At 42.2% G+C, this 13,741-nt stretch overlaps 2 protein-coding genes across 7 annotated transcripts in view; both read left to right on the forward strand.

Moving 5' to 3' along the window:
- Window positions 1–483: 483 nt before the first annotated feature.
- GLO1 (glyoxalase I) lies at window positions 484–10,116 on the forward strand. 3 transcript variants are annotated; one of them, XM_075042936.1, is made up of 6 exons: window positions 484–645; window positions 1,836–1,918; window positions 3,194–3,334; window positions 4,161–4,228; window positions 5,354–5,443; window positions 8,064–10,116. In XM_075042936.1, exons 1-6 carry the CDS (start codon window positions 565–567, stop codon window positions 8,150–8,152), a joined length of 552 nt encoding a protein of 183 aa, XP_074899037.1. In that variant the 5' UTR covers window positions 484–564; the 3' UTR covers window positions 8,153–10,116. The 3 variants fall into 3 exon arrangements, with proteins under 3 accessions (XP_074899037.1, XP_074899039.1, XP_074899038.1); XM_075042938.1 differs by having other exon boundaries at window positions 518–650; XM_075042937.1 differs by lacking the exon at window positions 484–645 and adding an exon at window positions 666–794.
- A 2,170-nt stretch (window positions 10,117–12,286) lies between these two features.
- BTBD9 (BTB domain containing 9) overlaps window positions 12,287–13,741 on the forward strand; it is a 133,403-nt gene continuing 131,948 nt past the window's right edge. For 3 of the 4 annotated variants that reach the window (XR_012652500.1, XM_075042939.1, XM_075042940.1), the window contains exon 1: window positions 12,289–12,474. The gene's annotated coding sequence lies outside the window, so the exon portion shown is untranslated. Of the gene's footprint in view, window positions 12,475–13,741 lie in introns of all 4 variants that reach the window. The other variant, XR_012652499.1, reaches the window with a different exon arrangement.

Raw genomic sequence — 13,741 nt, forward strand, 5'->3', positions numbered from 1 at the left:
AGTTGTTTATGCTAAAATGCCCCTGCATAACTCCTACGGGTGTCAAATTTGAAGTCTTCTCCCAGCGTCTGTAAGCAACGGCAGAACCCCCTCCCTCCCCCCGTACCACAGCGAGCGCAGCGCGGGTGTGTTTGTAAACACGGCTGGAGGCGCAGGGCCAGGTTTCCAAACCACCCCAGGACATCGCCAGTCGGAAGGCGTAACAAAAAAAAAAAAAAAAAAAAAAAGCACCACGCCATTGGAGCGGGCACCTACGCCTACTCAGGCGTTTGCAGGGTACCCTCGGCCTGCGAGCGGCAGCTAGAGGGACGCATCGCCACCTCAACGCGGAGCAGCCGTGGTTTCATTCCAGGCTTCAGCTAACTAACTCCACAGACAGGAGGCTCCTTCCCGTTAACGCCGACGGGAAGGAAGAAGCAGCACTGCACCGGACCGCAAAACCCGGCAACGTTCCGCGGCCACCCCTGCCAGGCAGCGACCCGGCCGCAGGCGGGGCGCAGCGGAGCACCGCCTTCCCGCGGGCACCAGCCCCTCCTCCTCCTCCTCTTCCTCTCCTCTGCCGACATGGCGGCCCCGGCAGAGCTCGGCGGCCTCAGCGACGAGGCAGCCTATGGCGCCTGCTCGGAGCCGGATGCCAGCACGAAGGTGGGGTGCGTGGGGGTGACGAGGGCGCCCCGGGGCTGCTGGCGCCGGGACGGTCTGCGGCAGCGCCGGTACCGCCCCGCTCGCTCTCTCGCTGAGCGGACGTGCGGTGGATGAGAGGCGGCATGGAGCCGGCAAGAGTCCCGGTGTCGGTGAGGGAAAGGGCCGGGGGTTATTCGGCTTCCTTTATGCGGGGAGACCGGCCCGGCGGGAGGGGGGCAGCCCGGCGTCGGCCGGCCCGACTCGGTTTCGCGATCGTGGTGAAGGGCGGGCCCGTTGGGCCGGCCGCCGTGAGCCCCCCTCCTGCCCTGCGCCGAGGCCCGGCCATCCGCGGAGCACTGTGGCGGGTGGGCGCCTCTGCCGGGGCTCGGTCAGGCTGGAGCTGAGGAGAGCAAGCGGCAGCTCTGCGCTCGGCCGTGGGGTAACTGGGCAATCCGGGGGCTCTTCTTCAGCCAGCACGTGTCAGAGTTGCAAAAAAAATCCCCCTGAACATTTTTATTTTGGGGGGGAGAACCTTGTAATTGCATTTCAGTTGTTCTGCATCTGTTTGGGTTTTTTTGTTGTTGGGTTTGTTTTGTTTTGTTTTTTAAATACATATGTCAAGGCTGTCCTACCATTTACTTTTCATCCACTTAGTTGTTGTTAGCCCTTGGTAGATAAAGTTACCCAGTGGCTTCAGGCAAATACCCTTACATAATTTCAGGCTGGTTTTGCTCCCAAGATATAATCAAGCTTGACAAAAATTCAACACCTGTGCAATGGAATGATAAAAAAAATAAGTTAAGGAGTTTAGCTTTGTTTAAATTCTGTGTCTGCAGTGAGGCCTGGTATCTAATATTCATGTGCCTAGTGTGCTTGCATGCAAAGTGGTTCATGTGCAGTACAGCTCTGTAAAAGAATAATAAAGGTAAGAATGATACCCTTCTTTTGATACCACTGATAATATATATTGAGTGATACCAGTGGTGGTTTTGTTTATTTGTTTTAAAACATGATGTTACAAAGGCTTATTTATTTAACACAAATCTGTATGCATAAGATAAGGACAGAAGGTTTTATTTACGCTTACTGTAGTGCTCTATTTGTTACTTCTAAACCTGCTAGTTTTAGATTCATAATTAACTGGCATTTTTCGTTAACATCCATAATTAAATTCTGGTTGATGCATAAACAATATACGATTTTTCCTCCAGGATTTTTTGTTGCAGCAGACGATGTTGAGAGTAAAGGATCCTAAGAAGTCACTGGATTTTTATACAAGAGTTCTTGGAATGACGTGAGTAGAAGTTGTCTGCCACAATAAGTTTGTTTTTTCCTACTACTCTTCTGAAAAGAAAAGCTTCTGTTATTTTGATGTAGTTATACTAATTGGTCTAACTACATAAACAATGCTGGCCCATCAGCTGATGCCCAATTAGACAGTCTGGCAATCTCTGAGAACTCCTACAGCACAGTTAATGCCTAAGCTGCAATCGAACTAATACTGGCCTTGACTAGGAATTTCTTTTTTTCTTAAATAGGTCATTAATTATTAGCATACAACTTGCTTACTTCCTCCTTACTGAGCCTGCAGCTAACTGGTAACTTTTATGACAGCACTTATGATCAGGAGTCATTGCTATAGATCTTGAAATTAAGTTTTCTACTAGTTCTCAGAGGTGGCTTATGACCACCTCTGGTCATAAGAGACCAAGGCAGTGGAAGCTGGAGACAAGGTCCAAGCTCAGTCTTTTGGAGAAGGCTGTTGGGAGGCAGATGCCCTGCAGTAGCCCAGCGTGTTTATGCTAAGGCTCTATGCACATTCTTGACATTTGAAATGAGTTATTTCAAACCAAAATTCTAGCATATTTTTAAACATCTTGAAATAAGTCCAGACTAGAGTAAAATAAACTACTTCCACTTTAGTGAAGGTATGGGTGTGAGAAAATAAAAATTAAATACCTAATATTCTGAAAAAGAAATCGGATTCATTTTGCATGCCTACTTGTTCTGGTTAAATGTCCTACATAAAAATGCATACCTCAAGTATTTTTTAGTTGATTAAATTGTCACATCTGACATGGATTTTATCATTATACCTAGTTATTGAAATTGTAAAAATACTTCATCTAAAGGTATGTTTGTTTTTTAATCCTGCTGTGTTCTTAAACTTTGTCTGGTGCCAGTGAGCTCCCCAGAACAAGTAAATTTCAAAGTAAATCTTTTTATTCCTTGGTGATACTTTAAAGTGGATAAACTTAAAGATCTTCCTGAGGAAATATGGGTAACAGAGTGGCAACCTCAGCGTGAGCCTTTGTACTGGCTTTGCTATTCAGTTACTGATAGTTAGGCTTTTAAGCATCTGATTCTTCTAATTTCTGTATGTTTGTAATGTGTTCTGGAGTGTTTCTATTTGATAGTTCAAAATGTAGCTATTTTAAGATGGGGATTACAGTCAGAAAGGCAAAAAATCACAGCAATAATTCTTCCTTGGGGAAAGCATCTTTGTTTATTTGTAAGCTAGCTGATTACCTTTTAACGTTACTATTTCAAAATAATTGTTGCCATTTAGACTGCTTCAAAAATTTGACTTTCCTACTATGAAGTTCTCACTCTATTTCCTGGCGTATGAAGATAAAAATGATATCCCGAAAGATAAAACTGAGCGAACAGCCTGGACCTTCTCTAGAAAAGCTACACTTGAACTGACACAGTAAGTATTAATGAGAGATAACATTTAGCTAACAGTGGTTAAAAAGAAGTGGATGAGTGTAAATCCTGTTGGATTTAATAAAGAATGTAATCATTACTGTGGAAACATCTTCACTGTCATATAGCCTTAAAATACTACTAAGATCTTGGATGCTTGGGAAGCTTAATCTTTCTCTTTTCTGAGGTCTTTCAAATTGCTAGGTGAACAGTGGTACGTAAATATGAGATAATGCTTGCTATATTTTGAGTATGCATGCCATCTGGGTGGGGAAGCCACAGAATTTAGGAAAACCCAATGTGGTTAGAACCTTCTTTGGATCCCCAGAGCATCCTAGTAATGGATAACCATTGCTTTTGGAATCTATTCAAAAGAGGTATTAAGTCAAAATATAAACTTCCAATAAACAGGACAATTTGGTTAATGCTACTAATCATTGTAATTGTGCAGAAAGAATCTCCCAAATACCCCGCTGTCTTGCTTAGCTTCAGGACCTGCTACCCTCACTGTTTGTTCCCCAGTGACGGGTAGATAAACTGACTCATGCTGTGCAACCTTCTTTCTAATCTGAATGAGACAGGAGTGTCTCTGACTCATTCAAATGTAGAGCCTGAATACTAGTGAAGGGGTATGAACATGACTGGATTAGCCCAGAGACTATCCCTAGGACCTGTGACTAGGGGAAATCTTGATAGTTTAATGAATGCAGCCAACAGCTGAAATTCTGTTTTTTCTTAGGAGAAATAACTTACCCTCCTGAGGAAAGTGAACATTTAGGATTTGTTAATTTTGATGCTTTTCTTCAATATGTAATAATTACTTCTTACAGCAACTGGGGCACTGAAAATGATGAAAATCAGTCTTATCACAATGGCAATTCAGATCCCCGAGGATTTGGTAGGTCTTAAGTTTTGTGTTTGTAGTTTTTAAGCTTTGGCTTATTGTGATTAGATCCCCCCCCCCACCCCCCTTGTGTATTGGGGAAAAATGGAGTTTCAAATGTTTTTTAGAAAACACCTATATAAATTCTCTGCAAAGGTTATTGGGTAAGTATTGCTGTAGGCTTTTTTTTTTTTTTGAGAACTAGCAGAGAAAATATTTTAAACTTGTATGGATGAAAAGACATTTCTAGTAGGTTACTTTGATGAAAACATACTAGCACTAGGAAAGAAGGGAACTTGCATCTCATCCCATCCTTTATCTCTCTTCTTCCAGCATGTATGCTGTGAAAGATCGTGAAAATAGGTAAACAAATGTGCTTCACAGTAATGAGCCACAGTTACACTTTTTATAAAGAATCTAATCCTTTGGCAAGCAAATGCATGCTAATAGTAACTACTGAATGGAGAACAGTAATTACTCTTGTGTATTAGATTATGCTGGTGTTTAGACTGATTTACATTTGGATTTCTATTTTATAATCCACTGGTTACCCATTTTAAGCTAGGAGAATTCCGTTTGTCTGTAGCATTGAGGCTAGTATTTGTGTGGCTTGATTTGATATTTTGAGTGCTTGAAAGGTCACTGGCTTGTGAAATAAGTTTCATACTCAAATCTAGCCACTTGACATTTAAAGCTTCTGAATTGATTTGTAAGCTCAGGCCTTGGATAGTGCTAGTGTTAGTCTCTACAAATACAGCATTAAGATAAACTTGTACTGTTGAACTGAGCAAATGCAACAAAATCCTGTTATGTGGGCATGTTTTGAGAAAGGAAATACAGATAAAACAGTTTGATTGAAAATCATGTTTTTTCCTACTCTAGGTAATATTCTCATCTAAACAATATGAGAGATTTTAACTGTAAAGTTCCTATGTTAAAAGCCAACTTTCTGAAGGAGAATAATGTTAATACCCACAATGCTCTTCTTTCAGGAAGCAATGTTTTTCTTGTATACAATCATATCTTTTGTGAACCACAGCATGTAAACTTTTTGCACAAGGTGAAATGCTGAGCAAACTTTTTCTTACAACATCCAGCAATACTTAGAGCATACTTCACTCTTTTTACTTTGTTGCCCAGGTCATATTGGAATTGCTGTCCCTGATGTCAATAAAGCTTGTAAGAGGTTTGAAGAACTAGGAGTGAAATTTGTGAAAAAACCAGATGATGGTAAGTCTTGATCAGAAATGAAAGTCAATTCCTGTCCTTGTTTTTAACATATTCTGTCTAGTAGCTCTTCCTGGAAAGCTGGGTAATGTGTAGTTGCCACTGCTTAGAAGGTGCTAGAACCAGTTACCCCTGCACTCTCTTACACAGTGGGCAAAACTGACAATAGATCCATCTTGGTAACAATAGTTAATGAGTCTAGCTACGTGCCTTTGGTATGTGGTCTCACCTTCAGTAAAATTCACATGCTCTGTTGATGCCAGTTTACTATGTATACTGCTGCCCAGGGTTATTACAGAATTTATTTTAACATGGATCAAATTCACATATCACATCTGTTTGGTTCTTATCACATGAAAATAAGATGACACAGAAGACGTAAGTACTCCTACCCATTAAAACTGAGTAATTCTTGACTTCTCTGGCTATTTTTATGTAAATCCACCTAATGCCACCTACTAGCTATTATAATTTTAACTGTTCTGTCAGTGTCGTGGTTTAACCCCAGCCAGCAACTAAGTACCATGCAGCCACTCACTCACTTCCCCCCCACCTAGTGGGATGGGGGAGAAGATCGGGAAAAAGAAGTAAAACTCGTGGGTTGAGATAAGAACGGTTTAATAGAACAGAAAAGAAGAAACTAATAATGATAATACTAATAAAATGACAGCAGGCAATTGCCTATCACCCGCCAATCGACACCCAGTTAGTCCCCGAGTGGTGATTCCCCCCACCCCCACTCCCCCCAGTTTGTATACTAGATGTGACATCACATGGTATGGAATACCCCTTGGCCACTTTGGGTCAGCTGCCCTGCCTGCGTCCTGTGCCAACTTCTTGTGCCCTTCCAGCTTTCTCACTGGCTGGGCATGAGAAGATGAAAAATCCTTGACTTCAGACTAAACATTACTTAGCAACAACTGAAAACATCAGTGTTATCAACATTCTTCTCATACCTAACTCAAAACATAGCACTGTACCAGCTACTAGAAAGGCAATGAACTCTATCCCAACTGAAACCAGGACAGTCAGCTTTGGTAGAAATAGCCTCATTAGTATATATCTGACTTGTATAACTTTTTAGTAAAAAATGCATAATGTATAGCTCAAATGTCTAGAGAGTACATAAACAAAGAATCTCTATGTCAAAATAGCCTAAAATGCAGAAATCAGTGGAGAGAAGTCTTGCATTTTTCAACTGGATTCTCTTTCATGAAGAGACCTCACAAGAGTTTTAGGACTGATGCATTCCAAAACAGACATCTAATACCAGCAGCAGGCACAAATCTGTGATAGTTCTTCCTTCTGGCTATAGCAACTAGACTGTTGCCTGTACTAATAGTGGGGTTTTTTTTAGTTTGAAGGTATCATTAGTACATGAAGCTTCAGTGTACACATACTGGAATTGATCTAGATTTCTTGCTAAAGGAATAAGAACACATAATTGAAAAGAGACTTAAGTGATTTTCGTCTCACTGTTCTCAACTGAAGCAAATGTAAGAAATGTAGCTGAAAACAACTTGAACAGAGATTTCTTGATTTAAGAATTGAACTTAGTATTTTTAGCATTTTAGAGTTTCTGAGCCCTTTTTAATCTGTTCAGCACCTGTTGAACCCTGAGAGAGTTGAGTGAGGTCCTGACTTTGATTCAGTATGACTGCACAGCTCTAAGTACATAGGAGGGGAAGCTTAGACTGTAAATGGAATAAATCACAGGAAAGAAGTCTTGAAGCAGTCAAGGGAAGGGGAAGAGCAAAAGCTCGTTTTTAACATTAAGAAATAAAACTGATGAAGCAAACGCCAAGAAGGAGAAAAAAGTTTTGGACTTCACATTCATTGCAGAGCAGGCTGAGAGACCTGATGTTATTTTTTTCCTACATAACTGAATCAAACATCTACTATTCCCTCAGAAGTTTTTGCAACTAGGCTATATTCAGTTAGGTTGGTTCTGTTACAGTAAATAGCCTAGTAGAGCAAGTATAATTAAAAGTCTGTGATTAACACTTTAAGATAACATGTTAAGCTGTGCTATCCTGATCGACTGGTGAAGACAACTTTTGGGGACCCTGTTTTAATGAGCAATATTTTTTCCAACAGTAAAATTTAAAACATTCCTGCCCTGCATTTCTTTGTTTTATGAAGTGATGCAAATGTATACCATAAACCACGTTGGGGGGGAAAACCAAACAAAAACCTCCTTCATTGTGGAGGCAGGAATGATGGGAGATGAACAGGGCAGAGGAACACAGGATTTTATACTGGCAAAGCAAGTTCAAGAAAATGTGTCAAAGCATCCTGGAGCACAAAGATGTTTTTCTGAATTTGGAGGATGAACACGTATAGGGGCATATGCAGAAAAGTTCAATCAACAAAAGATAGATTTTCAAAGTGACTTTAAACTACAGCTTTGTTGAGAGTAAGAGTGACAATTTAGCATAAAAAGTTCTAATGCTGATTAAAAACTAATATGGATGTTTTCAGAATTAGCTGTCTAAATTTGAACTCATTCTCATGCAAAAGGAAAAAAAGAAAAAATGTTTTTAAAAGTAGTTGTATTTGACATTAAGAACTAGTCATGTAGTCTTATCTTGTTTTTGGTTTTTTTTGGTTTTTTTCCTAATAGGTAAAATGAAAGGACTTGCGTTTGTTCAGGATCCTGATGGCTACTGGATTGAAATTTTGAATCCTAACCACATGGTGACTCTCACTTAGTTCTAATGAAATATATTATGTAGGAGATGCCCACTTTCAGTCCCCTGGAGAAAATCTGTAACAGTGTTTGTGAAATTCTCGCTTAATGGAGAGGAATCAGTCACATTCAGAGGCTCCTCTAAAACTATCCCCTGGGACCTCACTGTACTTGAATTCCTTTTTTCTTGTCCTGTGATACCGCTGCAATTTGTTTCCAATTAGGAATATTCAACCATTTTTTGGAAGAGCGCCTACACAGATTCTCCTCTTGAACAGTGTTTATGTTAATATTTCACTAAACACTATCAAAAGATAAGTGACCAGAAATTCACTGCATCTCACTAACAACAACAAAAAATCCTGTGTTACTACTGATGAGCTTTAACAAGGAGCAAAAAAACCCACTTCAGAATATTTTTTTTATGAAGTCAGAAGATCCTGAAGGCTTCATGCCCTATCTTGTATACTAGAAAATAAAATGTCAGACTAACTTTGACTTGAGTAGTAGCATGTTAATGAAAGTCCTAAGCTTACTTATATTATGCCAGGCAAAACTCTTTAAGGAGCAGCCTTAAACAGCCTTGCCTGGAACAAGAAGCTTTGTGGAGGCAATAAATCAGTCCAACAGAAGGAATTCAGTCTTTCAGCTTCTGGCTGCTGATTGACAGCCAAGATAAGAGGTCTCATAGTTGCTAACTCACAGTGATCCTTCTTGTCTCTTCCAACACTAGAAAGAACTTGCTTGTAATTTTCGTTTCAATGGAAGTCTGGGACTATAAAATGCTCTGTATGTTCTGCATTAGGAAATTAATGAAAAAGAGTATCTGAAACAAGTTTCCTACTAGTAGACATTTTGATCTGCCCTCTCAAAATGAGTGACGGTTACTGAAACGGTACCTGTAAACAGCAGAAAAACATGTAGCATTTACGTATGTTCCACAAATTACTTGTTTTTGTGCTGTTGCAGCTGTTGCAAATGGTGTAAACCATGTCAAGTTTTGAAATCCTGTTGTTCCTTCCAACGAGGAAAGAAACTCTCTGCCCTGTCTTACTGTGGTTCAAGTAGGACTTAACTCCTACTAAGTCTTCAGTTATGTGACTATTGAATAGTGTAATGGCATTGCAATTGACTTCCAATTAAAGCATTGGTGAAAACTACAAAATAACCTTAAAGCAGTATGACCTGTTGCTTTGCTAATTGTTGAATCCTAGGTAACTGAAAGGGTATTTGTTTTGGTTCATGGATTGGTTTTTGGTAAGAAATCTGGTGGTAAAAGAGTATGAATTGGGAATACAGTTGTGAAGAAGGCAACTGTGACTTGGTCAACAGGATGTTTTAGTAACTTAGTGATCATGTGCAGAGTTAATAATAACTCTCAATAACTCTGTGGCTTGTAAGTTAAAACAGAAATGTAGAAAGTACTGCATTTGATTTCTACTATGCTAATGTAGATGTTAATAATTTAAATGCTAAGTGTTGCTGTCCTGTCTCCTTATCCGAAAAACCCTTAATTCTGTCTGCCTCATCTTAACAAGATAGCATATATAAACTCAGTAATTTTACAGAGCTCCACATGAAAAATCTTTCATAAAACTTAATCAAAGATATTTTGTTTACCCTTGGAAATGAGTAAAATAGATTATATGCTTCATCTGAGCTTTAGGTGTTGGAGAAAGGAATGTGAGAACTATTGCTCTGCTTAATAGCCCCTATGGATGTGCAAGCAATCATAAATTCATTGGAAGGTAGACATAGTAACTCAAAAAATAATCTTTTTTCAGTTTTCTGTTTGTTACATGAAGCAACCCTGATATTTTAAATTGTCACTTGTATATTTTCTGGCTAGTATCTACAGATACTGGTCTTTAGGTGGTGCCTTATCAGTGTCATTCATATACAATAGATTCTTTCCCTTCTTGAGTTATTTGTCAAGTTGCCTTTTTTTCTGCAACAATAAACACTATTGGTTCATGGTTGCATTCTATATTTCTGCTTTCCTATACTTCCAGAACTAATACCTATCCTGTTCCATGTCTTGTTCCTTGTGTGGTTGATTATTCTCCTGTATGTTAGGCCATTTTGATAGGGATAATATAGTTAGAACTGTTTGGAGTGAGATCTCCTGAGTTAAGTGAGCTCTCTTAATAGCCGTCACCACATGATCTCACAGTCTTCTTCCTCCCAGATGTGGGGCTTTTGACATTGCACCCCCTGCCCAAAGCAGGCTAATTCAGCTTAATAAAGTGGCAATGATTTTCTTGAATGCTGAGTTAGTTTTATGCCAAGTTTATTAACCAGAAATAAGGAGCCAGTTCAAGGCTCCTTCGTTTCCTGAATGAGTAAATAAAGCTGTTTGTTTTAGCAGAAAGGTTGGCTCAGCTGACTCATGAAACCTAACCCTACTTTAAAAAAAGGTACACAATATTGTAGAATACCTCACAGCAGCAATTAAGAGAACTCTTAATTTGAAGACTATGGTAGTGTAACAGTACGGTATCTTCTGAAGTTAGTAAGGTGAGAATAGTGCCAAGAAGCATGAGAGCTACAGCAGTGAGACAAAACACTCAGTTGATTGCAGCTTACATAGGTTGTGATGGCTAAACTGTGTTTTTCATACACATCCTTTCTGCTGCTGGTGTTCTGAAATAGGAACTTAAAATGAAGTAAAACTTAACTGAAGCACAAGTGCTAACTGCAGTTCATTACCATTCAGAATCTCTCATTAGGTGGTGCAAGTAGAAAAATTTAGACTAATGGTAGTCTTAAGTGAAGTTGTTTAGAAGTAGGTTTTATTTCAGTCAATACAGGTGTATCACCTAAAGCTTTATGACCAAGGTGTTGGCAAGGAAAATCTCAATATTTTACAAGCGTGTGACTTAATCGTTCATATTTTACCAACATACAGTGTTTCATTCAGACTTGTTTTGCTGCACTTCAGAGTACGGGTGTGGCTGGAAAAGCTATTGACCCAATTGTATGGAATCCAGTAATTAAAACTGGGATAGTTCTACATCAGATGAGTAAGTCAAAGGGAGTGCATGTGTAGTTCATTAGATAACTGCACGAGGAGGAGCAGGCTATGCTGAAGGTTCTCTGCTTAGTACTCAAATAAAAGTCTATGCATGTTTGCTAAGTTTGGAATGACCCTTGGGGTTTTTTTAATGTGCTTGACAAAGTGTAGACAACAGGATGGATGATGAGGTCATACAGAGGAAACTAGTAAAAAAGCCACTGGCATCTACAAAGTTGTTACAGCAGTATCATGAAGTGGGCAAGGTATGGGTTGTTTTTTTTTTTTACAAGAAAAGTTACTGCTGCTTGCCATACTGAGAACTAATGAAAACCAGTGTTCTCAGTTATGAAATCCAAGAATAAACTACTGAAGAAAATCACCCAATTATGATTCTTCTAGCCAGCAACAGATGTCGAAGATCTCAGTTCTAAACATTTTTGAAATTATTTAATGTTCTCACTGATGATGGACAATGCTATTTTTATTTCTTCTAAGGCAACACTTTCTTTTCTGCTAAATAAAGCATGGAATTAAATAGCATGTAATGCTTTGCCACTTGCAGGGCCTAAAGTTAGCTTCATGCAGTACAGAAGTAATTAATCTAGTGGACACGTAGAGACAAGCCCACGTTCTTCTCCTGACAGACAGGAGGAGGTTCTCCTTGCTCAGGGAAGCGGAATACGTACCGACTGGCAAGGGGCTAGCCAGCACACCCTTACTGTTCAACAAAGGAAAGGTGTGCTGTGACTGCGGCCGAGTAACAGCAGATGAGAATGACAGGGAAGGTTAAACCTCAGCTGCTGTTTCCTGAGGGCTGGGCATTGAAGCGTCCCCGCGGCCTGAACGAGCGCCCGGTTTCTGCCCAATGGGGGCATCCGCGGGCGGGTTGGCTGTTGCCCGCAAGCAGGAGGACGCAGCCGGCAAGATCCCGGCAGCCCTACCTGGGACACCCGTAGGGAATTTAAAAATTCCAGCCGCCCCAGGCCTCGCGGCTCGCCTGAGCGGGGGTAGCCGCAGCGCGACCCGACTCCCCCCCGCGGGGGGCCAGACCCCAGCGTTTTTCCCCCGGCCCGGCGGGTGCCGCTCTGCTAGCAGCCGCCTCCGCTCTATGGCCGGAAGAGGAAACCAGGCGCCGCGCGAACGGCACTACGGAGGCCGAAGCGAGCTCACGGCGCTACCGGGACCCGCTCCCGCGCCGTTCCCGAGGGTGCCTGCCTACGTCAACACGCAGGACGACGGCTGCTGGTGCTAAGTGACGTCAGCGCGCCCGTTGACGTAGCGGCGGTGGTGGCGGGGCAGGGGGTGGAGGCCCTGTCGGCGGCGGAGCCGGTGAGTTCCGGGGAGGGTTGCGGTCGGGCGGCGGCGGCGGCGGTCGCGGTCGCGTCTCCCCCGCCCCACCGCGGAGCGGGTTCGTGAAGACCGGGCGGCGGCGGCTCCCGAGGCCTCCCCCAGTGTGGGCTCCGGCCCCTTGGCGGGCCGCCGCCGGTGGCTCCCACCGGGTGCGGGCAGGTCGACCCAGGAGCGGGCCGAGGAGGCGGTGGCGCCGCCGCGGGGAGCGCGGGCCGCCCGCGGGGAGCAGCCGGGCGCGTCAGGCGGTGGAGGGATTCCGGCTCTGAAGCGCCTTTTCGCGGAGGCGAGGGAGGGGGGCGGCCGAGCGGGCGGGGGTCGCCTCCCCGGCGGCTGCCGACTTGAAAGGCGGCTCCCGGTGAGGCGGCGGCCCGGGCTTCCCCGGGCGCGACCTTGGGCGGGTCGGTGGCTCTGGGCCGCCCGCTCTTCATGGGTGTGATGCGCCTGCTTCACCTGCCTGCCTGCTCGCCCCTCTGCCTGCCTGCCCCTGCGCTTTGCAAGACCCTGCCGTGGTTTTTTGGGTTGGTTTGTTTTTTTTTTTTTCCTTTTAATTTTTTTTTATTAGTTCAGTATTTTGACGCTTTGGTAGTACACAGAATATTTTCACGGGTTCTTCTGGCATCTTAGTACTTAACTATTCTTGCAAGTTACGCGCTGCTGTGATTCATTGAAATTACTTTTGACTTGGAAGAAGCTATCATATTATCAGACTTTAAAAGAAAACAACAACTTGATGTTAACTTGTTAGCAATCTGCCTGTAATCTTGCATGCCCAGCAATGCTCTTTGCTCATGTTATTTTTAGAGCACAGCACACAGACCCCCTCCCAAAGCCCTGTGCTGGGATCGCTTAATTTTTTATGTGTTTTAAGGTTTAATTTGAGCCTGCTCAACAGTGCAGGTGTATGTGGTGTGTCTTCTGTTACAAATCTGTAAATCAGGTGCTTGAAGTATACTGTTCTGTTGGGGTCTGTTCACTCGTATTTGTCTAAAAAAAGAAAAACCACAAGAATTTTCATAAATGGCTTTTGAATATATTTTGATAATACAAGCCAATCTGATAACATGCATAACTTGTAGGAACAAATATTTACATATTACATGTTATTCCCCAAAACCAGGAGATCTTCTTTGTGAAATGCCTGTTTTTAATTTGCTGGATTAAGGTGTGGTTACTTTCCAGTTCATGAGACTACCTAAAAATATTTTTCTTCCTTCTTCTCCCTCGCTCCTTTAAACATATAGTCTAA

The sequence above is a fragment of the Buteo buteo genome, chromosome 12, assembly GCF_964188355.1.
Source record: "Buteo buteo chromosome 12, bButBut1.hap1.1, whole genome shotgun sequence".
NCBI classification, from domain to species: domain Eukaryota; kingdom Metazoa; phylum Chordata; class Aves; order Accipitriformes; family Accipitridae; genus Buteo; species Buteo buteo.